The sequence below is a fragment of the Martes martes genome (genome assembly GCF_963455335.1).
Source record: "Martes martes genome assembly, chromosome: 9".
Taxonomy (NCBI): domain Eukaryota; kingdom Metazoa; phylum Chordata; class Mammalia; order Carnivora; family Mustelidae; genus Martes; species Martes martes.
In genome coordinates, this window is record NC_137896.1 from 7,666,165 (window position 1) to 7,691,140 (window position 24,976).

General features: G+C 45.2%; 1 protein-coding gene across 3 annotated transcripts in view; it reads left to right on the plus strand.

The window, feature by feature from the left end:
• Positions 1-24,697, plus strand: part of BCAS1 (brain enriched myelin associated protein 1) — a 93,600-nt gene extending 68,903 nt beyond the window's left edge. For 2 of the 3 annotated variants that reach the window (XM_080813845.1, XM_080813846.1), the window contains 3 exons: positions 14,610-14,675; positions 19,830-20,093; positions 23,965-24,697. In XM_080813845.1, coding sequence (XP_080669971.1) covers positions 14,610-14,675; positions 19,830-20,093; positions 23,965-24,039 — 405 coding nt within the window. In that variant the 3' untranslated portion in view covers positions 24,040-24,697. Of the gene's footprint in view, positions 1-6,703; positions 6,878-14,609; positions 14,676-19,829; positions 20,094-23,964 lie in introns of all 3 variants that reach the window. The other variant, XM_080813847.1, reaches the window with a different exon arrangement.
• The last annotated feature ends 279 nt before the right edge of the window (positions 24,698-24,976 follow it).

Genomic DNA, 24,976 nt, shown 5'->3' on the forward strand with positions numbered 1-24,976 from the left:
GTGGAGTTGCATTCCAGAAGTGTTGCCTGTGATGTGGAATGAAAATCAGAATGGCTATGTTATAATTCTTGTTAGGAGAAAGATCTTTCAGTTCTGCTTTTTTGGTTGTTGTAAGTGTTTTCTTTCCCTCCCCTCTCCCTGCCCCCCCTACCCTCCCTCCCACTCACCCACCTGCCTTTCCTTCTTCCTTCCTTCCCCCTCCCCCTCTCTTTTGACTCAAACTTAGTAGCTCAGCAAAGCTCAGGTCTTTCGTAATTCCCGAAAATTCTCATGAATTTACCAGCTCTTTTCCACAGAGTCAAAGCCTATTTCAGCAACCAGTAAGGAGCAACTCTGAGTCTTTTTCCCGTGAACTTTAAATGTAAAAGCTTTAGGTGAAGTCTGTAGCATGCAGAGGTCCCCTTTGACAGACAAATGGGAAGTATCTCCTTTTCTAATGTGACGTTCAGAACAGAAACCTAAATGTGAACCAGAGTTATAATTACCGATGCCAAAAGAGAACAAAAAGCTGATAAAGATACCAAGGAAAGCAGAGTATTTTCTCAAGTATTTCTCAAAGTATTTTCTCAATAAAGAAGCGTTCTCAAGATGGCTTTAAAGTACTTAGCCCTACGAGTAACCTTTCTGTTTGGAAGCTCCACCATTTCATTGTCTAAGAGCCTGTTTGTTGGAGGGCATGAGGCTAAAAGTACTGATTCTGGGCCCATCATTCCCAGGCTATGCCACTTCTGGGACCTCAGTTTACTCCTCTCTTAAATGGCCACAATAATATTACCTACCCCCTGGGGTTCTCGCGAGAAGTAAATGAACAGGGCATGTAACGTGCATACTTCAGTGTCTGAAACACGAAGAATTCATTCAGGCAACAGCACACGGCAGCTCACAAGCCACTTCCAGCCCATTTTCCGTGGCCCACGAGCTAAAAATGGTTTTTACATTTTGAATGATGAAAAAAATTTAAAGAAGAATGATACTGCAGGGCATATGAAAATTACACCAATTTGGGACACCTGGGGTGGCTCAGTCAGCTAAGTGTCCTGGCTCTTAATGTCAGCTCAGGTCATGATCTCAGGGTAGTGAGACGGAGCCCCACATCGGGCTCGATGCAGGGTGTGGAGTCTGCTTAGGATTTGCTCTCTCTCCCTCACCCTCTACCCCTCCCCACCCCTTCTATGCTCATGAACTCTCGCTCTCTCAAAATAAATAAATAAGTAAATAAATAAATAAAATAAGAATATCTGTTTAAAAAAAAAACTACACAAATGTTACATTTCAGTGTTTATGAATAAAGTTTTATTAGAACACAGCCATACTCATTCATTTGCATATCACCTATGGCTGCTTTTCTGCCTCAGTGGCAGAGTAGAGTAGTGGGGACAGGGCCCTTGGCAGGAAGAGTCTGCCGTCCCTGCAGTCACTGTTAAGGCACAGGAGTTGTAACAAGATGATTAAGTGCTTCCCAGCGATCAGTGATTTTATATATATATTTATACACACACACACACACACACATATGTAATTATATATTATATTACATATATAATATTGTGAAATTACACATCTGTCAGCCGACTCAGTGCCCACATGGAGTCAAGGCATGTGTCAAATAATTAGCTTAATTTCCTCCTCCCAAATAAGAGAGATGGCATTAATCAAAATAATGCATCGTACTCTAAACCTCCAAGCAGGACCATTAGGTGTTAGTAATCATTTTATAAGAGTCCTTTAACTAGCACCTCTGGCTAAAATATGGTTGGGTTTCTTCATTTTTTAATTTCTCTACCATCAGTTTCTATAACCCGTCTATCATCCAACGCAAAGCAAAAGAGAGAGTGACTTCCACGTTTCTCAAAGTTTTTCATGAAGAGAAAAGCAAGGCTTTGGAGACCCACAGAAGTTTAGTGCTTTTTCTAGCATGTGCTTCTGGTGCTATCAGAAATAAGACCTACTACACCAACTACTGAATCATTCTGCTGACATTTTGGTCATTGCTTAATTAAGTTAATGTTCTAACTAACTCATGGAGGGAAAAATCTTTCCTTACCAATGACCTACACGTTGAAGGAAACAGGTCCTTCTGTTGTTTACCTTAGTAAGTAACCTCCCAGTTGCCAGTGAAAGGAAACTCAGCCCAACCTAGATTTGTTTTAACTTATTGGCACTCCTCCCTGGGAAATAGCACTGCTTTCAAATCAGTCTTGATGTAGAACTTCCTTGGGGCTCAGCCTTCCTGGCCTGGCTACATTTCTTCTCACACCCCACCACACAGTCCAGAGTAAGGGAGGGACTGGGCCAGTGGAAACTCTGCCGGCGTGGAGTCAGTTCTCTTTCCCAGACTTACATGGGTTCCCAGGGTTCCCAGGAGTCATCTCTTGTCGGGCTGCGTTGTGGTAACCTCCAGGTCCCACACTGCATTGGCTTTCAACAGCAAAGATCCTTCTTTTCGTCACTCATGCTACATGGCGGCCATAGGCTGGCTCCGGCTGATCCAAGTGGCTCCTTCCTGCTGAGATCTAGACTGAGAAAAAGATCCCCTTCAACAAGGATGTGCAGCTGTCATGACAAGAGAGAAGAGAGGGCCAGGGGTGAACTATGAGATGGCTCCGAGAGCTGCCACTCAGTCCTGCTTTATGGCGTGTCTGCTCATGTTACATTCACCAAACAAAGTCACCCAGCAGTGGGCCCAGAGGTATGATCCCTTTATAGGAAGCCAGAGTGAAAAACTGAGAAAGTAATACATTCTGTGGCAAACTCCCATCCCCAAACTCATCATATGGCCAAGGAGGTTGACCATGTTGGTTGGTTTAGGTCCGCTCAAGCAACTTCTTCCTGCCACGTGGGCCTAAGGTTAAGGAGGGTTGTTCTCCCAACACACAACTGGGGGTCCATGAAGAAAATGAGGGAGAATAGTAACTAGATTGAAAAATAAAATCTTTCCCAGGTCTTTGTAATCAAATAATCACGTTCTAAATCAAATCAGACAGCGTCTTTAAAAGATTCCAAAGTGAAAACTGTTAATATCAATATTGTGTGTTATGGGGGCAGTGTAGGTGGAGGAAATCTATTTTGCTATAAATCGGTTTTCAGAACTCACAGTTACAGTGAAAACTGTATAATCCAAATTCCAAGAGTAAATATGGTACAATATTTGAGGCAAAAGTTAAATTTTTGCTCTAATGTATTGTCTGTGTTAAACATACTAACCATCTTCACTCAATGTGTAATATCCCCTCCTGAAATCAAGCCAGGGGGATTTGATTCTAAAGGATAACACAAATCTGATTTTCGTTATATCCATCATACCCAAAATTAAAATGTGCAGATATAGTTCTATATTCTAAATAGGAAGTGACTTTTTCCAAAACCCTAGCCTGGAAGGATGTCAGAAAACTATCCAAATAAAAATCAAATTCTATGTCTGTAGATGCAAATCAGCTCCTAACTCAGCTCAAATCCTTCTGGATTTCCACACTGGAAATCAGTGGATTTTCCTTGGCTGCTGAAAGCCAATCTCTTGGCCTGACTTCAAAGTTAATGGGTGTCTCTAGAAGTTCCCCCAACACCAGGCTTTTTTTCTTTTTTCCTACTGAAATAGTTGTGTTTTGAAGAGTGGACTCTGGCCTAGGATTTATGAGTTGACACCACTCAGATTTTTAAAGGACCAACAAGAAAACCATTGACAACCAAAAGATTGATTGATGAAGTTACTGCCACACAGTCTGATCATTTTATTACGTAATTTTCCCTCCAGGCTCTTGCATACAAAAAAGGAACCTGCTGCTTCAAAGACAGAATAATTCTGAACCTAGATTCAATGAGTCAGACTCTGGTCATTTACCTACCTAAGGGCTATTTTCTATTTCCTCCACCCTTCTCCCCTTGATCTTAGGCAAGGTTGGCAACTACCACACCCCCCAAAGTATCTGATTAGTCTAAAGTCATTATCCCATTTTTTTCAACAATAATTTGGGAGTAAGGATGTGACCACTTCTGACCTGTGAGATGTATGCTGAGGTAGGAAATCAAAATACAGAATTTCATTTGAAGCAAACCTTTTGCTATGGCCAACCTCCCTTTTTTAAGACATTAGGTTGAGGATGTGATGCCTGGAACCGTGGCAGCTATTTTATATCCATGAGATTACAAATAAAAGGATGAAAGCCCAGCATTCCCAGATCCAAAGGATAGAAGGAGCCCAGGTTTTTAAGGACATTGTGGAGCCATTGAACCAATCCTAGAACTTCCTACTCGCAAACTTGTTGTTCTGTGTCATTAATAGTAAAGTCACTATTAAGTATTCAGTTACTGGTACACAACTCCGTCCTCCCTGAAATGGCTACTTACCTGTGCTATGACTTTGGCCAAATCATTCAATCCTTCAGATTCTTCGTCTCTAGAATAGGATAATGTTAACTACTCTGAACTCTTCAATAATTCAGTAACTATTTCCTGAGATAATATATTTTAAAATACCTTGCATGAGGTCAGCCATAGTAAGGGGTAGTTATTAATATCATCTCTAAAAAGTGGGCATGCTCATGTCGGGTGAGTCCTCATAATTCAGGCCCATGGGAAAAAACAGCTCTCATAATAGCACAATTAACAACACTAGTATTAACTGAGTCATTGTTACGGGTCAGACACTGTTCTAAGAACTTTATGTGTGCTGCCTGATTTAATTCTGCAAACAACCTTCTGATGTGTACACTGTTTGGATCGAGAATTGAGAACACCCAGGTACAGAGATGTTGAGTAGAGACCTTGTCTAGAGCCTCCGTAGGGGCTGGAGTGGAGACACGGGGCCAGGCAGGCTGGAGCCACAGGCTGCTCTCATGAACTCTATGTCAGATTTGCCTGCATTTCAGGCTGACCCCTGGATTCTGGGGGCAGAAACCTTTTTTTCAGAAATGCAACTGAACTGAATCAGGCCCACATGTGGGAATCCATGACCGTGTGTGACCACCAGTCCCCAGTATGTCACCTGGCTTCAGTCTCAGCCTGGTTTCCCAAGATGGGCTGGGTCAGAGCCTGGCAGCCCACAGCAGGAGAAGCCCTCCCACAAACACCTGTGGTCCAGTGTTTTTCTTCTTTAGATGGGACAACTCCACTTGTCCACTGTAGCCGCTACCACTCCTTTGGGTCTTCTGGTCAGTCTCTGCTGATCTTACCTGCCTTCCTCGCCGCCTACGGACTTTTGAGTGAATGACTCCCCAACCTAGGTCTTTATCTACAAAGGGAAGATGCTAGAAGTCCTGTCAATAGGTTATAAAATGGAAGGTGGGGAGAGACGGCTGGGATTTAGTTGCCATATTTCGGGGTGCTCCCTTACATTGATTTGTTAATGGACACCTTCCTGCTTCGCTTGACAATACAGAAATCAAGGGTCCTTCTCGATTTTGATCACTGGGGTCATGTGCAAGCCAATGGCATATTCTGCATGAAGGAAAGGAAAATGATGTCTCCACAGGCCTACAGGTGTTTCTGGAAATACCTAAGCTCCCTTCCCCCACTCCCTGATGGCAAGAACGAGATGCAGAGGACACTGGGGGGTCCGGCACCAGCAAAGACAAATGCAAAGATGCCTTTGGCTCTAGAGTGCCTTCCTCTGAGGCAGAGGATGACAAACCTATCATCCAAGGAGCTGGGTAGTAAATGTTTCAGACTTTCATCTTTCATCTTTTGCCCGTCTTTCATCTTTTAAAAACATTTTGCAGCCCTTTAAAGGAAAATGTAAAATCCATTCTTTGCTCGGGGTTGTGCTAAAACAGTCTCTGGGACAGATTTGGTAGTCGTTTGCCAGCCCCTGTCTGAGGAAACAAATTTTGGAGCCTTCTCCAGGCCAATTAATCTGTTGCAGGGATCAGTGCAAAGCGGTAACCGGTCCAGATGTGACTAGGGCACAGCACAAATGGAAGGAGGCAATGCAAAAGAACAGAATTTGAAATCAGAGTGCAGGGGAATCGGACCCTTCCATCCAAACCCCCCATTACTGGCCATCCCTTCTCCCCAACAGACCTTTAGCGGGTTCTGAGCTCCCCGGGTACCTTGCCGGGGGGCCGCCAGGGACTTTGCCATGGTTTTCTTGCCAAGTGCCGTTTCCTTCTGAACTTCAATTAAGAGACAAAGGCAAATGACTGGCCCTGGGGTGGAGTGGGAAGTAAGTTAAGGAGGAGACCCCATCTGTGAAATTCAGCGTGGACTTCACGCTATCTTTTCCGCAAAGAGGACAGGTCTTCCCAGTTGCGGGGGATCTTAGGGCGTGCAGTGGAAGGTGTCGTTGTCACCAACTCTAAGGCCGGACCTTTAAGGAAATGACGACTCCTGATTTTTATACAGGCCTGGGGTAAGTCACCTTGATGGCAGGCCAAAGAGGTGGGGCTCCTGGAACGGAAATGGGAGGAGCCTACAGTCCTTAGGAAGGACTTCCTTTTTCAGCCTTGTACCTTGTGGAGCACGATTTTTGCTACTGCCAAGTCAGCATATTTGGCTTTTTTTTTTTTTTTTTTTTTTTTCGGAAATTGGCTGTTTGAAAGCACACTTTGCATCCATCTCAAAGATTTGCCTGTGTAGAAATGATCATTGGGTCACACCTGTAGCACGTGGACACGGGGGCCACCAGGACTCCCCCTACTTCATAAAGCCTGTTTTGGGGAACGTGTATGTTTTTCTTTTCACTGTCTTATTACCTGGCAAAATAATCCAGGTGGTGTGTGAATCACCAGTAGAGGTTGTAAAGTCCGAGGAAGTAGACTCAGCCTTACAAACAGTGGATCTCAACGAAGGAGGAGATGCCACCCCCGAACCCACAGAAGTAAGACTCAAAAGAGAAGAACGCAAACCACCAAGAACCCTCCTGATGACGTTTCTCAGACAAATGGTAAGCCCCCTGCTCCCAGCAGGGAAAGCTGGAATCCCCAGATCAGCTTCTGAGAGCGAAGGACCTGTCTCAGGTGGGGTGAGACGTAACTGTAAGGGGTAGAGGGGATGCACGGGCCATCAGTCCTGTGCAGGGAGATAGTGCCCTTTCCTCCTCCTGACTCATTCATAGAGCAAGTCTCAGTTTATTGCTAATGCTCCTTAATCTTTCCTTAACTCCTGCTAACTCCCTTTTTAACAAGGAAAGAGCTGATCTTGGGTCCTAAGCTTTGGCACACAGCAGCATCCACGCAGAAGTTAATATTGCTCGCTTTCAATTTAATTTATTTTTAAAGTTTCCTTCTGTGTATGGCAAATGATATTGTTTTTCTCATTATGGTAATGACATGCAGTTTCCTTTGAGAATACATTTATTTACATAAAGAACATAAGGCATTGTTTAAAAGACTAGGTAAGAAATAGGCCAAGTTATATATATTGATGTTGGAAAAATTCTGGAAGTGATGTGTGAGTGACACAAACTTGGACAATGCCGATCTATAAATAATTCCAATTATAAAGTGACAACGTAATTTTCTAATCATGAACGCGTATAACACAGTTGGTGAATTTGCCATGCTTTTAGCTTGCATAAAATGGGAAGAATGTGGGCAGATGTTTTTTGGTGTCTCTGAAGTGTCATGTACATTAAATAACAAAGCATCCAAGAACTTAAATAATATAATGCAACAAAACCCAACATGGTTGGAAGACAAAAAGCAAAAGCCCATGCAAAAGGTCATCGGTTTAATTCTCTTTTAATGAAAAACAAGAATTTCATTATAGTGCACCATTATTTTCAGGAGTATTTGGGAATTTAATCCTTTGAGAAAGCAGCCCTCTGGTTTCACAGGCTCGGCCCGGTAAGGAATTCTTTCTAGTCCACCACACAACATAACATCACATAAAACCCTTGCCAGTGGGAGCTGAGGCATATTAGAAATGACTCTCTTAGAAACTGTCAACAGGAATAATTTTCTTTTGTCATTGGACTCTCGGGAAGTAGGAAGTGTAGAGTCAGTAGTGAGCAGCCTGTATGGCCGGGACCCCATCCATGTTCCTGGTCATTAATTCTGCCATTCGGCACCAAAAATGGGGATCAAGATCTGAGATTTTTCAACCAATTTTTACACAATGTCAGGAAAGAAAAGAACATTTGGCCTTTTTCTGGCAACCCGACTACAGTACAAACGGCATCCCCAAATAGCTCATCATGACAGTGAGAGTGATCCAACTTCCCCATTTCTGGGTGGAGCTGAGAGAGTGCCACCCCCCTCCCCCGCCACCTAGCAAATAGTATGACTTTCTCTTCCAAATAACTAACCTGAGACTTCTTCACTTAACGACAAGAAAATGCAAGAGCCTCCAAATAAAGCACGGATGATGTCTAAACCACCCACCGCATCTTTTCAATTCAAATCCTTGAATTCTAATGAGGTCCCAGATTACTTCAATTCACCCTCCAGAGTTATCCTTTAGAGGTTTCTGGGGGATATTTTCTAGCAATAGAAACGGGTTCCTCTGAGCAGTTAGGGGAACCAGTTGGAAACAAAAGAGTCCTTTATAATTGATTCTCCATAGGATAGGGGTAAGGTGCAAGGGGACACCTCTTTCCGGCGGAATCCTCAGCGCATTCGTAGCATCAGGTCTACAGTGGCCATCATTCTAATTATGTACCATCCATAGAAGGGGTTACGCCTGGGAACTTGACCATGATTGCCCTCTATTAATGTTGAAACTCTAAAGCTCCGTCCCATGACTTAGGGGATTTTCCCTAAAAATTCCGGATACCCTAGTGATTCTTGTCTTGCAGTCTGTTTTGTTTTCGTTATAACAATATATTTACCATTGTGAAAAGTTCAAATACACAGAAAACGTGGGTCTTCCATATCATCACTGATCCCACGACTCTGTTGTCACACCCAGCTCACTCGTTTATGTCACTGGCCCTATCCCTGTGGGTATTTGGTGGTGTATCCCTGATACGGCCCACCCCATTCTTTATAACAACCATGGAATCACATCATCTGGATTTATCATACTGGGATTGATGGAAACTGGATTTGTTTCCAACTCGTTGCACTTCATTTGGTCATTTTTTCAACAAATGATTACTGAGTACCCGTTGTACTCCATACACTGGGATACAACAGTAAGTAGATGTGGCCCTGTCTTCATGGAAAATAAAACCCAATGAGGAAAACATGTTTACTTTTAACTCTTGGTCATATGCAGTGAGCACTCACCATGGGTCCCACGCACATGATCTCAGGTCCTTTGCTCACGAACCTGACATGCGCATGTGCTAATATTCCCACAGTGCGCTTTCCTGGAGTTGGCTTCAGCATTCGTCTTCAGGAAACACTTTGAGCTCACATTTCATGACTTCCAAAAGAATTTAAAGTCCGGATTTATGCGGGAGAAGATCAAACCAAACCAAATCCTCCTCTCAGGGCTTGAAACTCGAGACAACATCCGACTCATCACTGAGCTTTTGCTTTTTTATTTTTTGAGCCAAATAAGTGAACGTTCCAAATTGAGTTTAGGTATTGTTAGCAAAATATAGGTCTTTTCAAAATAACCGATTTAATAGAAGAAGAAACTCGGTTGCAAATGCATCAACCTTGTTTTGTGATCAATGTCTCCATTCATCAGCATTAATTTCCTACCTCTTCACCTTGGTCTCTCTTAAATTTCTCTCAGCAAACATGTTTTGCTGTCCCATAGCAATGTGACTCATGGTTGCATATTTTAAAAAAATAATAAATGCATTGCCCAATTTATTTCCAGAGAGATCTTCTTTCCGGAAATTAACCTCTCATAAAAAATAGAAGTGGAAAGACTATCATTTTGCAAATAATCTCCTTTCAGGAAAAATAAGTATGTTTCAGGAAAAAATAGAGTCCCTACGTCCTCATACGGCATCAGACACACAAAGATCTACCGGTTCACAAAAACGCTACGGGCTTCTATAGATCTTCAAAATAATTGCAAGGAGTCGCTAAGGCATCTGTCATGCCCTAAATAGAAAAAGATTCTTATATGTATTAATTCAAGTGTATGTCAAGAAATTGGATATTTGAAGTGCTAGTATATTTTTATCAAGTGAGTAGGTGGAGAACTCTATTCACGTGCCCACAAACCAGGTAGGCACATGAAACCATACGGTGGTAGATAGAAATACAGTGATAGAGGTTTGTAATTTGTCAATATTAATAACACCCTGCACTTAAAAAGTGCTTTCCTCCTCCGAACCATTGTCGCCTCCTGTTTTGTTTGATCCTCCTCCTGTCTCTTTCCTTAGACCATTCATTTTGTAAGAAGCTTTTTGTTGGAATAATGTTCTCAGGCACCGAGAAGGACTGTGAGCTTTAATATTGGGCAAATGTAAGACCCGAATGAGAATGGAGCCAGGACATCACGCGAGGTCTTTCGTGGCTTACCTTCGATCTGTAAATCGAATAAAACCTGTTGAAATGTGCCATCTGGAGGAAAAAGGAGGATGGTTTGTAATGGCGATCGTTAAAGAAAAAAACAAGACAGGGATCTTCTAGCTCAAGGTCTCGGTCTCCTGTTCTGCCCCGAGTCCTGACTATGAACGCATTTCTGAAAATCGCGTTTCTTTGGGCAATTCCTGTCTCCGGAGCAGCCTGCTTTCCCTTCTGCCCTGGCAGGGGATTCTGTGGTCACTTGGCACCCTCAGTTAATAATTATAGTCATGATGGTAATAGCTAGTGTTCACGTATCACGTGCCAACGCCTGGCCAGCACCGTGCTAGCCTAGCGCAAGCCTCAGCTCATTTCTTAGCCTAAAAACCCCAACAACACGTCCCTGCCCCCCACCGTGCAGAGACGACATGAAGACTCGGGGTACTGAAGTGACCCGCTCAGGGTCACAGAGCTGCTCAATGGCAGCACCAGCACTCAGCCTCAGGTGTGTTTTGCTGTTAAAGCTCACGCCTGTACTTAGACGTGACTGTGCCTTTCTGGGCTCCCGGCAGCTGGTTTTCCTTGAGAGCACGTGGAGGTAGAACAGCCCAAACTCCATATTTGTGATTCTCCTGGTAGCGTTTCCGGCGCTCATCTGAAGTCCCTGAAATTAGAACGAGGCAAGAGAGAGGAGAATTAATACACGACTTACGTAAAGCTGGGATGGATGTTTTCTGAATATAATCGTCACTAAAACGCGATTTGCCTTGACTGTGTCGTTTTGTCTGACGGTCCAGGTCTGTTTCAGTTGGGCATCTTGGTAAAACACGAAGGTTGGACCCATAGCCTTTGTTGATTCTGGAAATTTCTAGCAGGTCCATTTCCTTGGATTTGTGTAACAATGAGGCTGACCTAGTAAACAATCCTGCACTTTCTTTTTCTAAATGTTCTCAAGCAAGGCTGGCCCACGTAGAACAATGCAGAAGACCCAGAGGAAGAAAAAAAGATAATTGAAAGTATCTTCCCAATTCTTCTTTTAAATCGCAACTTCGGTTGGATTAGATCTCCACCAAAAATACCCTTGCACTCCTTTCAAAGAAATGCGAATGCCCACCCAACATTTCCATTAGAACCTTGAATATCTAAGTGATACACGTTGCAGAAGGTTCAAATGCTCCTCAGAGTATCAAGCTGTCAGAATGTGTGACACAATAAAAGAAATAAAAATGACTTTATAAACATGCAAAGCTTAGATGTCACAAACAGATTCCAACCCAACACTGCCTGCTGGATGCCCTGAGATGCTTCACCTTTTGCTCTCATGAACAAAAATAAGCCCCTGGAAGAAAGTTGTGCAGTATTGAACTAGAAAACCTCTGAAATTCCTTGGTAGACTTCAAACTATTCTTTACGGTATTAGGTAGTCCCTGAAAAAAAATCTGGGTTTCTTTAAACAGGAACTTGATTTTTGACAGCTGGAGAAAATGAGCTTCTGTGGTTATGGTCCTTTGAATACAAAGCCCAACATGAACTATTTGACTTGGTCTCTGAAAGAGAACTCAGCAAAGACGAGAGAATGATAGAAAGAAAACAGAGAGAGGAAGGGAGGGAGGGACTTCATAAGACCCTTAGTCTAAACTCAGCATGCAGTTATCTTTGCATATATACAGCTTTTTGTGCCTCAAAATGAATAACAGAGGAAAATCCTAGAAAAGCTTGAGAGTCTCTTTTTTAAAGTAGAAGTTCAACTTCTTTGCATTGATCTTCTGACAGCCGGAGGGGCTGTTTTCAGGATACTAACCTACATCACTGCTGCCAAGAAAGCCTTCTGATTCAATCCAAATTCTCATCCAAGGGCTCGAAAAGACAGGGAGGGGAAGAAAACAGATTGAAAACTTAAACTGGCAGAGGACCTAACGGATATCAAATTGAAATCACTAAAGGGAAGTTAAAAATCTCTTTCTCTTAGGCAGGAAGGTGGCCCCAGGGGCCATGCATACCTCTTGATCTCCATTCAGGTTTAGCTTAAAAAACCATTTTATGTGTTTGTTTGGCTGGTTTTGCCCCTCAGCATTCCCCAAAGGCCAGCTAGTGAGGATGTGACACCATAGTCTAAAGGACACTAGGAAATGTGTTTGGGTACGAAAGGCTCTTAATGATGGCCTGAATTCTGGAGGCCAGAGAACTGGCAAATGGCAAAACCTTTGGTTGCAAAGAGAAGGCTGTCAGAGTTGGTTACAGGGAGAGAAATAATAACCAAGAGAGTCAATTTCTTTTTCTAAATGTTCTCAAGCAAGACTGGCCCATGTAGAACAGTGCAGAAAACCCAGAGGAAGAAAAAAAACATTTTCCATCTAAATGGATCTAAAGTGTATGTAGAGGACAAACCTATCCTTATTTGCCTCTGGGCTGGACACCTTGGTGAAGCCCATGACTATGATGTCCCTAAGAAAAGCACATGGAACTTCCAGACACCAGGGGGTTCAGGCTGAAGAAAGATTTCTTCCATTGCTAACCAATCAAGGAGCATGTATCAAGGTTCTACCCTATGCCAAGCTCTGTGAAGGTTGTTTCTGAGGTAGGACAAGACCTAGAAATTGTCATACTGCATTAAACTGTTGGCAGTTTTCGTCAAGATTTCTCAATCTTAGCAGCACCAAGTAGTATTTAAAGACGAGCCTGGTTGACCTCTGAGGAAGGGCATGTTCCACAAACTTCCCTATTTGAAGTATATGAACCTCCATCTTGTCCAAGCCCTTATTCTCTTTCCTAATTAGAAGCTTTGTATTAGATGCTCAATTAAAAAAATGTGTCCACTGAATGGTGCCTCCTACCTTGGAGGGACAGTACGGGGAGGTGGTTAAGAGTATGGAATATGAAATCATTGCCCGGTGTCAGATCCGGCCTCCCCAACCTGCTAGTTTCATGACCCATGCTGGTTTCGCTGAGCTTTCATTTCCTTGCCTGTAAAATGAGGCAAATGAAAGTATTCTTCCATCTTAAGGTTCTGCATGATGGCTAACTGAACCAGGGAGGGTTATTATGTCATCGAACGCACCGCCTGACCCTTAGATAGCACTCCACTAAAAGTTGGCTTTCATGAATAATAATTTTTATTATCTTTACTAATATGAGTACCATACCTCAGGTACAGACATATAATATTAATCAGTCAAAAGTTATTTGAGTGCCTTGATGTTTTTACCTGTTCTCGATGCAGGTGTTAGAGTTTCTTGCCATCTGCTAGCAGAACAGCTAAGATCATTAACAGTGGGAGCTGAAGTCTTCCTTTGCCCCCCATTGCTTACCCCCTGCTTCCTACACTCCCTCCCTCCAGCACGGGAGGAGGAGATGATAAACAATGACCAAATATGTGGGAATTAAGCCCGAGGCGACATTGTTGCTAAGAACGGGACAATTCATTACCAAATTTCTCAGGTACTTTATCAAGCATTGGGCATAGAGCATTATTGAATTGACAGTTGAGACAGCAGACCCCAGTACTGGTCTGCATTTGTCTATGTCAATTAGCTTTTAAAAGTGATGCTCAAACTCATGTGTGCTTCAGAATCGCCTGGAGGGCTTGTTGCTCAGCCCCGCTCCTCAGCCGCCCCTGGGAGTTTCTGATGGAGTAGATCTGGCGTGGTTCTCAAGAAATGGTATTTCTAACAAACTCCCAAGGGATGCTGAGGCTGTGGCCCTGGGATCACAATTTGAGAACCCTTTGCTGAGCGTATGCTTTCAGGAGCCAAAGCTGTGAATTCAACCCATCCGGCACTATCCTGATGCCATGGCCACAGCAGTCACTAAAAAGGAAAAAAAAAAATAGGATATTCAACAAACCCCACCTCTCTGTGAGGAGAAAAAAAATACAAGGAAACATCCACCACCTTAAATGTTACCAGTGAAAGCCTACCGATGGTTTAATTGTTCATTCATTCAACACGTCCCACCACCTCCTGGTTCCAACATTGGCATTTTGGTCACCATTTCTTTATCCCAGAATTACCTAGTCCCAGGGTTTAAGAGTTTCATTGTTGTTGTTATTTGGGGAAGCCAACACTGGACTATAATCGGACTCTGGTTACAAACCACGTGGAAATTGTGTATCTCGTGAGTAATATGTTTCTAGCTGGTCTTCCATTTGTCCTGACCCCGAATCTCGATCATGAATGACTGAGGTCATCCATTTCAGAGCTCCCTGTGCGTTCTCCATGTTGCTGTGCTCACGGTAGCTGAAAGGCCATTGTCTGTTTGTTATTTTAGTCAGTGAAAGGGGATGGAGGGATCACCCACTCAGAAGAAGTAAATGGGAAGGACTCCAGCTATCAAGTAAGTGACCTGTGAGATCTGTTCGGTGGTGGGTTTAGCTTGCATGTTCTCCCTTCTTTCCAGCTTAGTTGCCAATGCAATTCTCAGCCACAGACAATCATTTACCATCTCTAGGTTAAGCACCTGCTGTATGCTAGGCACTATCTTGGGCTCTGCAGATATATGCATGAACAAGCTTGAGGTTCTTGGCTATTTCATATTTAACAAATGTTTTTCCGTCTTCTCCACCGGGCAAATCCCTTCCTATCCTTCAGGTCTTGGGCTAAGTGTCACCTCCTCCAACATATGTTCTACTTCTGCCCATCATCAGTGCATCTTGTTCTTTTACTTTATGGAATTGATCACACATTATAACAAGTCATTTGTCTATTAATTATGCCTCCTTTACCCCTTCCTTTCCGTGTCTGGGGCATCTGTGGAGCAAGGGGGGAGGCTCTTTGATTTTTCTATCACATTGCATAGTGCCTGGCATACAGTAGGAGCTCTTTTTTGAAAAAAAAAAAAAAAGGGGGGGGGGTGAAAGGTATGGGATCCCATGGGTTTTTTTTCCATTATTTTCTCCATTCTAAAGAAACCTAGCTATGACATTTTTATAACGACCCATATCTTTTTTTTTTAATGGGATCGTCTCATGCTCAACACCCTATTTTAAAACCTGCGTGCTTTCTTAACTTAAAAATACACCTTCACAAAAGTGTCCTCAAATATTCTTCTACTGATGTTTGCGATACAGAGAACTGGTTAAGAACATGAGTTGCAGGCTCAGACTGCCTGTGTTCGAACCCTGGCTCCGCTCCTTTTTATCTGTGTGACTAAAAACAGTTGACCGAATCTCTCTATGCCTCAGTTTCCTCATCTCTGCAACGGAGTTAGGAGAAGTACTGCTTCGTGGCATCGTCCTACTTAGATGAGTCAACACATGGAAAGCCCCTGGAACAGTCCTAGTACCGGGGACTCAGCAAATGTTAGTTGCTATGGAAACCACATGGGCTGCCGCACAAACGACCATAGACTCAACGGTTTAACAACAGAAATTTATTTGCTCACAGTTTTCTATGGAAAATCCAAGATCAGGGTGCTAGAGTGGTTCCTGGCAAGGAGAGCTCTCTTCCTGGCTTTCCTACAGCTGCTTTCTGTTATGTCTTCCCATGGCCGCTCTTATAAGGACACTAATCCTGTTGGATGAGGATCCCAACCTATGACCTCAATTAACCCTAATTACTTTCTTACTCCAAATACTTTCACACTGCGGGTTGGGGCTTCAACATAGGAAGCCGTAGCAGTGGCTATTATTTTGTTACTATTACTGTTATGCTACTGATAGGAAATTACCACACTAATGTATTGTTCATAGCACACAAATGGACAGCAATGACTATAAATGATTTATTATATTTCTGTTTCTATAATAATTGGATTAGACCATATATTACAACAGGGAATATGTTGCTCTTTGCTACATTCAAATTATTTTTGTTTTTCTTTTTCAACTTCTGACTATGCTCGCCCCCAAACCCATTCTCTCGACCACTTCTGAACCCAAAATCCCGAAGTTCACTACCTTGGAAATAAGACAAATTTACTTTATTCAGTACAAAACATCCAAATATAATTGTACATTTTGTCTGGGATCTGAATGTGAAACAGGGATGCCAGTCACCTTAGCGATTCTTAAATGGAAATGGAGTCCGTGAAAATCTGAGTGAGCTAGAAACTTCATTCTATTTACACTCACCGAGGAGTGTTCTGAGAATCCATTAGAGAGCCCTGGATCCAGACTTGAGATGGGTGTGTACTCTTGGAGATAGGATAAATGTTTAGTTTCGTTTTGGGGGTGGGAAGAGACAGTCTCTGTTCCTTTCCAATTCGCCCTCTCAGGGTTATAAAAATCTTGGTTGTTGATTCCAGGAGAAGAAGCCTCAGGCATCTCCTGGTCTAAGGTATGCTTCCAAGGTCTGAATCAAACGGGATGTTCCCATGACCTTGTCCTCCAGCTTTCTGCCAGCATCACTGGGTTTTAGGGGAGGATACACTCAGATGATTTGGATGAGAATAATTTTTGTTATAAATTCTGAGACAGAGTCAAATCCCAAGCAAATATTTTTAAATCATCTACATTTCATGATAAAGCAATCATCACACAGTTTAGGGTCTTAGCTTACTCTGAATATAAGGAACCAGCCATCTGTTATTCTCAGAAGTTAGTTTCTAAGCCATTAAGAAGAACATTTAAGCCTAATAGCATGGCGTAACCCTGTGGTAAATGGAGCTGATCCACTGAAAGCTCCCCTCCTGGAAAAAAAAAAAAAAAAAATCAATGTCCTGTGAAAGCTATTGATGTGTGGGCACTTCTCACTCCCCACCTCACAGTGATTTGCTGAGGAAAATAGTGTAGAAACATCTGGAAGGCGAGTTGCTGGCCATTCATTGAGCCCATTTTGGTGGAGACTTACTATGTGTCAGATGAGGTGCTGGGAATGAAGCCACGGGAGACAGAAGAGTTTTGTTCTCCGGAGCTCCCCCTCCGGCAGAGGGAGGCGGACGGAACACTCTCAAGTGAGCCAAGAAATCCCCAAGATTAAGGCAAACATAAAGAAAACACAGCAGTGTTTTGTCAGAGAGGAGTCGGGCTTCTTTAGACCGTCTAACCAGGGACTGAGTCTCCAAGGAGGCAACATCAGAGCTGAGACTTGACAGAAAAAAGCAGCAATCCTGTCAAAGCCGATGAGCACACTGAGAAGTTAACAGTGAATGTGAAGCCCCTTCTTTTGAGAATAAGCTTGTTCGTGGAAGAAGGGGAGGCCGTGTGTCTAGAGCAGAAGGAACAGAGTGGAAAGGGATAAAAGATAAGGTTGGAGAGGCACAGGGACACTCGATTTAACAAGTATTTCCTGAGCCCTTCGTCGGTACCTGGCTCTCAGCTCCACACAGAAAGAATCTGTCAGAAAGACTCGCTGTGGACAATGTTGGATCAGGATGACCAACTCTTCCCAGTTTACCTGAGACTTTGTGGTTTTAAAGTTAAGTTCCGTGTCGTGGAACCCTCTCTCTCCCAGACCCAATAAGAAGACGGGTCCCCCGATGTTTGGCCTTTCCCATGGGCCAGACACCATGTGATACAGGATTTCCATGATGGGCTACTTTTATCCTCAGACCACCATGAGGTACGATGTCTTTGTTGCGTCCACACAGATGAGGAAGCTGAGAGAGCAAATGACTTATTCCAGGTCATACAGCAAGAATGTGATGAAACCAGAGCCACGCCCTGCTCTTTGGACCACAAACAAATAGCCCTTAACAAATAACTGGATCTTACCATCTTCTATGCAAAAAAGAACAGTCAACAGAGTGTTCAAATGGCCTGTGGTCTTTCTGAAGAGCATCATGGTGGGGGTTTCCGTCTCACTGTACAGGGACATCCGCTCCCCACTCTCTGTGGCATTTGGGCTTCTGTATCTTACTTCGCATTTGCTACAACTTTGGCAACCAGGGTCTGATGGAAATATTCATAGCGGGCGGTGGCAGGACAGCTTCTTGGGGTGACTCGGTTTGGGATGTTTCCTTTCTCCAAGGAATTCTGCCCTCAGGAGACTCTCGGGACTGGGGAATCTTCTGTCTTCTTGCTTATTTCTAAGGGTTATATTGATCCTGATGAGAAATGATAGTTCTTTGCGTATTGTTTTCTCCATCAGACTGCAACTTTATCTGAGGAACTTTTTCACTCGGGAACAATCTACCACTTTTACAAATCAGAAGTTATAAACATATATTCGGTGGGTCAAACGTGGCCCATGGGGATACTGGGGTTGTGGCTTTTTTCAAGTTTCTATGCGAAAAATGGAAGACTGGACAGCACTGGGGTTGTAATCCTACACAGTGTCTTGGCTGGGTCTGAGCAGCTGTTACCCCTTTGGACAGGGCAGGCGACAATTCACCACAATTCTCCCCGCCACTCCAATTTTCTCCCCAACATCAAAGCCAGCATTGCTTGAACTGGTGTTTTTCTTACACTAGGGACATATGTCTTACATTGCTTTCCCGACTGGGGAAATAAGATCTCTTTGTGATTATTCTTACCCCTGGCCTTTGTCATGTTTTTATTTCATCTGTCTGCCCCCTACTGTAATTTCAGTTCAAGTAAATTATGGGGGAAAGGCTTTTACAGATTTTGTTATCTGTAATTTACCTAGAATTTTCTAGAATTTTGGATCGGATAGCTTCACGCTTCCAAACTGTAGGAACCAGGTAGGATTGCAAAAATCTCTCTTCAGTGTGAAAGAGGTACCTTCAAAACTTAAAACACTTATGTTCTCTCACCACTGTTTTATAGACAAAAGAAGAGTTTCACACCAGAAACTAAGGTAGACATAACCATGAAAAAAAAAAAAGACTAAGCATCCCCAGGAAAAGAATCACATGTGGTTGTTAAGCGGGAGAAACCCTCTCGAAGCTGGCTTAAGCATAAAAGGGCTTCAGGAACAGCTAGATCCAGGGGCATATGTGAGGCTATCAGCATCTGGGTTCTTTCTCTCTCTCTCTCATTATCTCTCAGCTCTGCTTTTCTCTCTAGTGTCTTCCTTTTCAAGCAGATTTTTCCCTGAAAATGATGCTGGCTCTGGAAGCTCCAGGCTTTTATCTTCACAGTTCGGAATCCAGTGGAGGGTGGACAGATCTCTCTCTCGGGTGGTTTAGCAAGGTTCTGGCATTAGCTCAGTTTTTATCTGCGTCCAGCCAGCCTGAACCTATCACAGCAGCCTTACCACATGCACGGCTCTGACTGGCCAGGTCTGAGTCCTATGCCTTTGTCCAGGGGCAATATTAATTTGTCTGAACCCATGGTGAATAAAGGAGAGAAAAGTGTGATTCTCCGAGGAAAACCCAAGTTCTAGTCCCAGAAGAAGGAGAGAAGAATGTTTGGTTGGAAAACATAAATAAATTAAGTATTAGATAAACATATAAATGTCTCCTACTGGGACCTTGAACCATTGTAAGTATTTGCACCTTTTCCTTATTTTTTTTTTTCATTCCACCCAAGACTCATGAAGGTAGACCCCATCCAACATTTGAACGCCTCTGTCCTGACATACTTAGTCCCCTGCTGTCGAGCGTGGTCTTCCGGCCCCTAAACATACATTTTGTTTGACCTTGCCGCAGACGTCGGAGTCCCCGGCGAAGGCTGTCACATCCCCGGAGCCGGAGCCGGCGGGAGCAGGCCAGAAGGGCAAAGAGGGTTCCTCCAAGGACAAGAAGGTGGCGGCTGAGGGGAACAAGCAGAAGAGCCACAAGCAGGAAGCCAAAGAACCGGCCCAGTGTGCGGAACCGGCCGCGGGCGAGGCGAACTCGCTGCAGAATGGGGACAAGCCCCACAAGAGGCAGGAGAAGCGGCGACAGTCCCTCGGAGGCTTCTTTAAGGGCCTGGTAGGTGGATTGTTGGTCTCTTTTTTCCAGGCTCTTGGGCCAGGAATGTGGTTCCCGCCTTCAAGGTGCGACTGTCCTGGACCTTGGTCAAGGAAATACTGACGGAGCTCGGGCCGTCTGGCAGGTGCTGGGCTAGGCTCAGAGAGCAGCGTGGGCAGAGAACTCCCCATGGGGGGCGGGGGACACTGTGCAGGTGCAGATGGCTGGGGGCAGGGATACTGAGTGAGCCAAGAGCAGGGAGGCAGAAGGCTGGTGCGAGGGAGCCCCCGGTGGGGTTGAAAGGAGTGTCGGGGGAAAGCTTCTCCGCAGAGATCACCTCCAAGGTGAGGCCTCAAATGAGCCTGTGGAGGAGGAGGCAGGGGGAGGCCTGAAGGCTCAGTGTGTTTCCAGTGATGGGGAGACGGCACAGAAGGGAAATCATCCAGCGGGAAGAGAGCACAGGAGGACAGAGGCAAGGTGGCAAGAACGGGTGATGATAGGGAACGTCCGTGTTCGTCCGTGGCCAAAGGGAGCCTTGAAGTGTTTATCAGGAAGCCGCTCTGAACGTGACCTTGGGCGGTGGGTATACAGAGGTGACTAAAAATTAGCTCCTGCCTTCCAGAGAGGCCTGGTCCAGGGTGAGTGGAGCCCAGACATTCAACAATTAATTAACCTCCAGGTTATTTGTGTGTGTGTGTGTGTGTGTGTGTGTGTATGTGTCTATATGGTTCTTCTCTGTCTCCTCCCCTGGACTGGTAGCTTTGGGAGAGCAGCGACCAACCACAGTGTCATGAGCAGACGTGCTGTCCTCCCCAGTGCGGGGGCTGGAGCATAACAGGCAGCAAAGCAGGGTCTGTTGGATGAGGGAAGGAGCGGATGGCGTGCAATGCGGCACTAGTGAATGTCTTCTTATATTTAGGCTAATATCGATCCTGGCAAGTGAGGAGAGTCTGAAGGTCATTAATCAAAACATAAGCAAGGGGGTCAAGCCTCCACTACGAGAAACAGGTGAAGTCATACCTAGGACCCGGGGGAGGTGGCTTGAGCCCATAGCGCAGGACAAGGAAATCACAGCGACAGTCGCCATGGGGCTGGGGTTAACTGGGGTTACCTGCAGGCTGTGATGTAGCTGCAACCCTCAAGCAATAGATCGCTTCCTGATTGTCCCCGTCGCTGAACACCTGTAGGTATTGGTGACTCTGATGGATGGAGGCGGGGGAGTACGATGGTTCCTCTGGGCCCAAGGTTGGTTTCCAAACAGCATCTATGGGAACCTGTTAGAAATGCAGACTCTCGGGCTCCGTGTTTATCTTACGGATGGATGGCACCGTAGTCCGTCTGGTCTGTGTGTCTGAGCACGGGTATGGAACTTCAGGATAAGACGACGCTTGAAGTCATGGTTTGAGGCTGTTTGGAAATGGGAAGGACTGGTACAGAGCCCCTCTGCCACTCCCAAGGCTCTGGGGCCAAGCCCTCTCCGGGTTTTAAGAGATGGTGAAGACCGGAGACTGACCATCAAGGCGGTGAGCGGGGAGAGGGAGCCTAAAAGACTGATCAGGCTTTGAGTGGTTTTGTTGGAAAATCGGCCTCCATTCTCTGCTCCAGTTCCTTGGAGAGGAGTGTAAATCCTTTTCTAGACAGTTCCAAACTGACTGTGCATTTTTTTTTCTGCCCCAAGTTCTAGTCGAACCATTCCCTGCCAAGCCACAGTGGCTGGGGTGGTGCACCGTGTGGGGAGGGTGCTGTTCTGGAAAGATGCTGAGCTCGTGGGCCCAGTGAGTTCCCCACTTTCATGGTGGTTTTTGGTTGTTTTCTGGGTTTTATTTTATTTGTTTTATTTAATTTTTTGGTCAGAGGCTCATGGAATGTTCTCTGTCTATCTCTTTACCCACGAAATCCCTGGAACTAACAGGATGGCTCTCATCCAGTAGTTCTGAACCTGTGGTTTTCTATGCAGGAGACACTCAGCAATGTCCAGAGACCATTCTGATGGTCACCACGGGGAGTAGGTGCTGTGGGGACATTGTGGGTAGAGACCAGGGATGTTGGTAAATGTCCCACAGTGCACAGAACAGCCATGGGGCTATAGTTAACCTTCAGATTGTGATAGTCATGGGGCAGGTACATGGGGCTAACTGCCCTAAACCAATGCGGTGTTCCTGATTGTCCCTGTCCCCGAATATCTGTGGGTATCAATGACCTTTGATAGATGGGGACGTGGGGGAGCCCAGAGTGTCAGTGGGGCCAGAGCTGAGAAGCCCAGAGGTGACCAGAGAGCACCTAGGGCAGTGGAAAGAACAGAGCAGTGCCCAGGAGCCTGTGCTGTGAATTTGGGCAGCTTCCCTGGAGTCCTGGGCCTACCACGTCCTAGCTGTGTGACCTTGGGTTAGTCACTTAACCCCTCCGAGCCTCAGGTTGCCCCTGTGCAAAGCCAAGGTGATAAGGACAGCAACCATTCTAGGGTTCCTGGGGAATCAAGTGAATGCGTGTCCTCAGGGGTCCAGTACCTGACAGGAAGCAGGAATGCCATAGTACATGCTACCATTTCCCCGGCAAGTATGCCGGGACCTTGTGTTTGGACTGGAGGCTGACCCCCAGCAACTGTCCCCAGCTGGGACATCAGCCCTCATTGCTGTCACCTTAAACCCATGTGGGACTCCTCCTCCTGCATTCACCCTCCGTCTGTCCAAGCGCAGCCTCCCTTTCTCCCTGCCCGAGGCCATCAGCCCCAGTCGGTTCCCAGATTCACTGCCTGCCCATCCCTGCTTGATCCTCGCCCTCCAGGAGCCGTCCTCTCTGCTCTGCTCCTTCCTTCTCCGCTCCTTCGTCGTGCTGCCTGGATTCTAATGGGGGCAGCCTCCTTGGCATTTTGTGCCACGTCTGAAAAGAACTGGAAGGAAACCTTTGGAACTCATCAAGGGCCACTGTTTACAAGCATTTGGCTTTTGAGCTGAGGGACTCGGTTGACAGAGGAAATGTCAGAACGTCTCGTGTGTATGTGCATGTGTGTGTGGACATACACATAAGTGTGTCTATGGAAACAGCTATTTGATCAACATGGGGCTCTGATTGGAGGAGGAGTCGCTTTCCCGCCCCCTCTTTGGCCCCAAAATCACGTACTCGATGGTGCCCTCGTCTGTCCCAATGCCTTGGGTCCCGGACGCCCTCAGGTAGTGTAGGAGTCCGTTTTACAGAGAAACGGAGATCAGAAAGAAGATAGGGCCTGTTCTTTATTCCCCTGCCTGTCACCTTTGGCCCTGTCCATTGGGCACAGGCTGACCCGAGGCAGGGCTTGGAAAGAGTGGACAAGGCCCAGGCTAGAGCCTGGAGAGCAGGTGCTCTGAGGTTCCGATTCCAAGTCAGGGGGGCCCGTCCTACGCTCCATAAGCCGGTCCTGACTTCTCTTAGAGCCTGTTTGCACATCTGTACAACTGGGCTAATCATCACTGCCTGTGTCATTGGGCTGGCGAGAGGACCAGACGAGGGTGAGCTTGGCCTGGCGAAGGGCAGTCCTGAGACCGTAGGCAGGACGGAGGTGACCTCAATGCCTCTGATTGCCAAAATCCATGCCTCATGGGGGCCAGAAGGGGGACTCGCTTTACCTTGGAGCAGGCCTCCAAGATAAGTCGTATCTCCCCCACTGGAAAGATGAAGAAACTGAGCTCAAAGAGTTAAGTCATTCCTCCAAGTTGTCACAGAGCCGGAAAGCGATAGAACTGGGCATGGCATCCCACATCTGGTGGGAGACCTTTCTTTCATCCCCCACTCATGCAAAAGGGTCTATTTGTTTAACATAAGACCTGGCACGGAGTAAGTGCGAGATAAATGGCAGTCACCGCTCGTGATACTTCAGACTTTCATTAGGGTGCAACTTCTTTATATTTTTCTCCAGGGACCAAAGCGGATGTCGGACGCCCAAGTGCAAACAGACCCCGTATCCATCGGACCGGTTGGCAAATCCAAGTAAACAAATCACTACAGTTCCCACCAAGTTGTCCTGCCAGCAAGAAGTCTTCTCCCTACTCCATTTCCTCCCCGAGCCCACTCCGTGTACATAGTTTTCTTTTAATGGCCATCCAATGAAATTCTGCCTACAAATTAAGCCTGAGCTGTTGTATATTGAGGTGTATTATTTACGTCTCTGGTCCAATCTTTTCCGGGAAAGAGTCGTCAAGATGGTTTAGCCGGTGAACCAGTCAGGTCGGGAGACTTGATGGTTGCCAGGCAGGGGTGGAGGGGGCGAGGAAGGCATTCCGAGTAAGTTATGTAAAATGGCAGGGGCAAGTAAGTTGCAGAAGAAGAATGCCGGCTGGAAGGAATTAAGCTTTGTAGGAAATACACGCTCATCCTCTACACTCAAAGAGGAGAGACAAAAATCCGTTTAAGTTCACATTTCGAGCATTTCGAGGAGGGACAGCATGGGCTCTGTTGGGGGGGGGGTGTTGCCAATTTCCTGGAATGGAATGTGTGGGGAATGAAAAAGGAGTGAATAAGCGTTGCTTGTCGAATAGGGTCCTTGAAAGTTATTGATGAGAAGGGAGAAGATTGACCGCAGAGGGTTTGAAATGATTTGGGGAAACAATTGCTTTTTGAAACTCAGTGAGGAGGGCAACGATTGCGACTTCAAAAAAAGAAAAAAAAAAAAAAAAGCAGAACGAGCGAATGAAGTTGCAAGTCTACTTTGCAACACAAGGGGGCACTGAGGTCTCCATTTTAATCCTGCATCCTGTAGCCCTAACAAAGATTTGGTCTCTGCGATCTCACATTATTAATGCTTCTCAGATGGCGGAGGGGCTTGCTTCATCTGTCCTGTCTGACACTTATCTCAAGTCTGTCTGTAATTTCCTAATGTTCTCAGGATGTTTTCTGATAAAACCCTCCCCATAACCCCAGTTAATACAAAT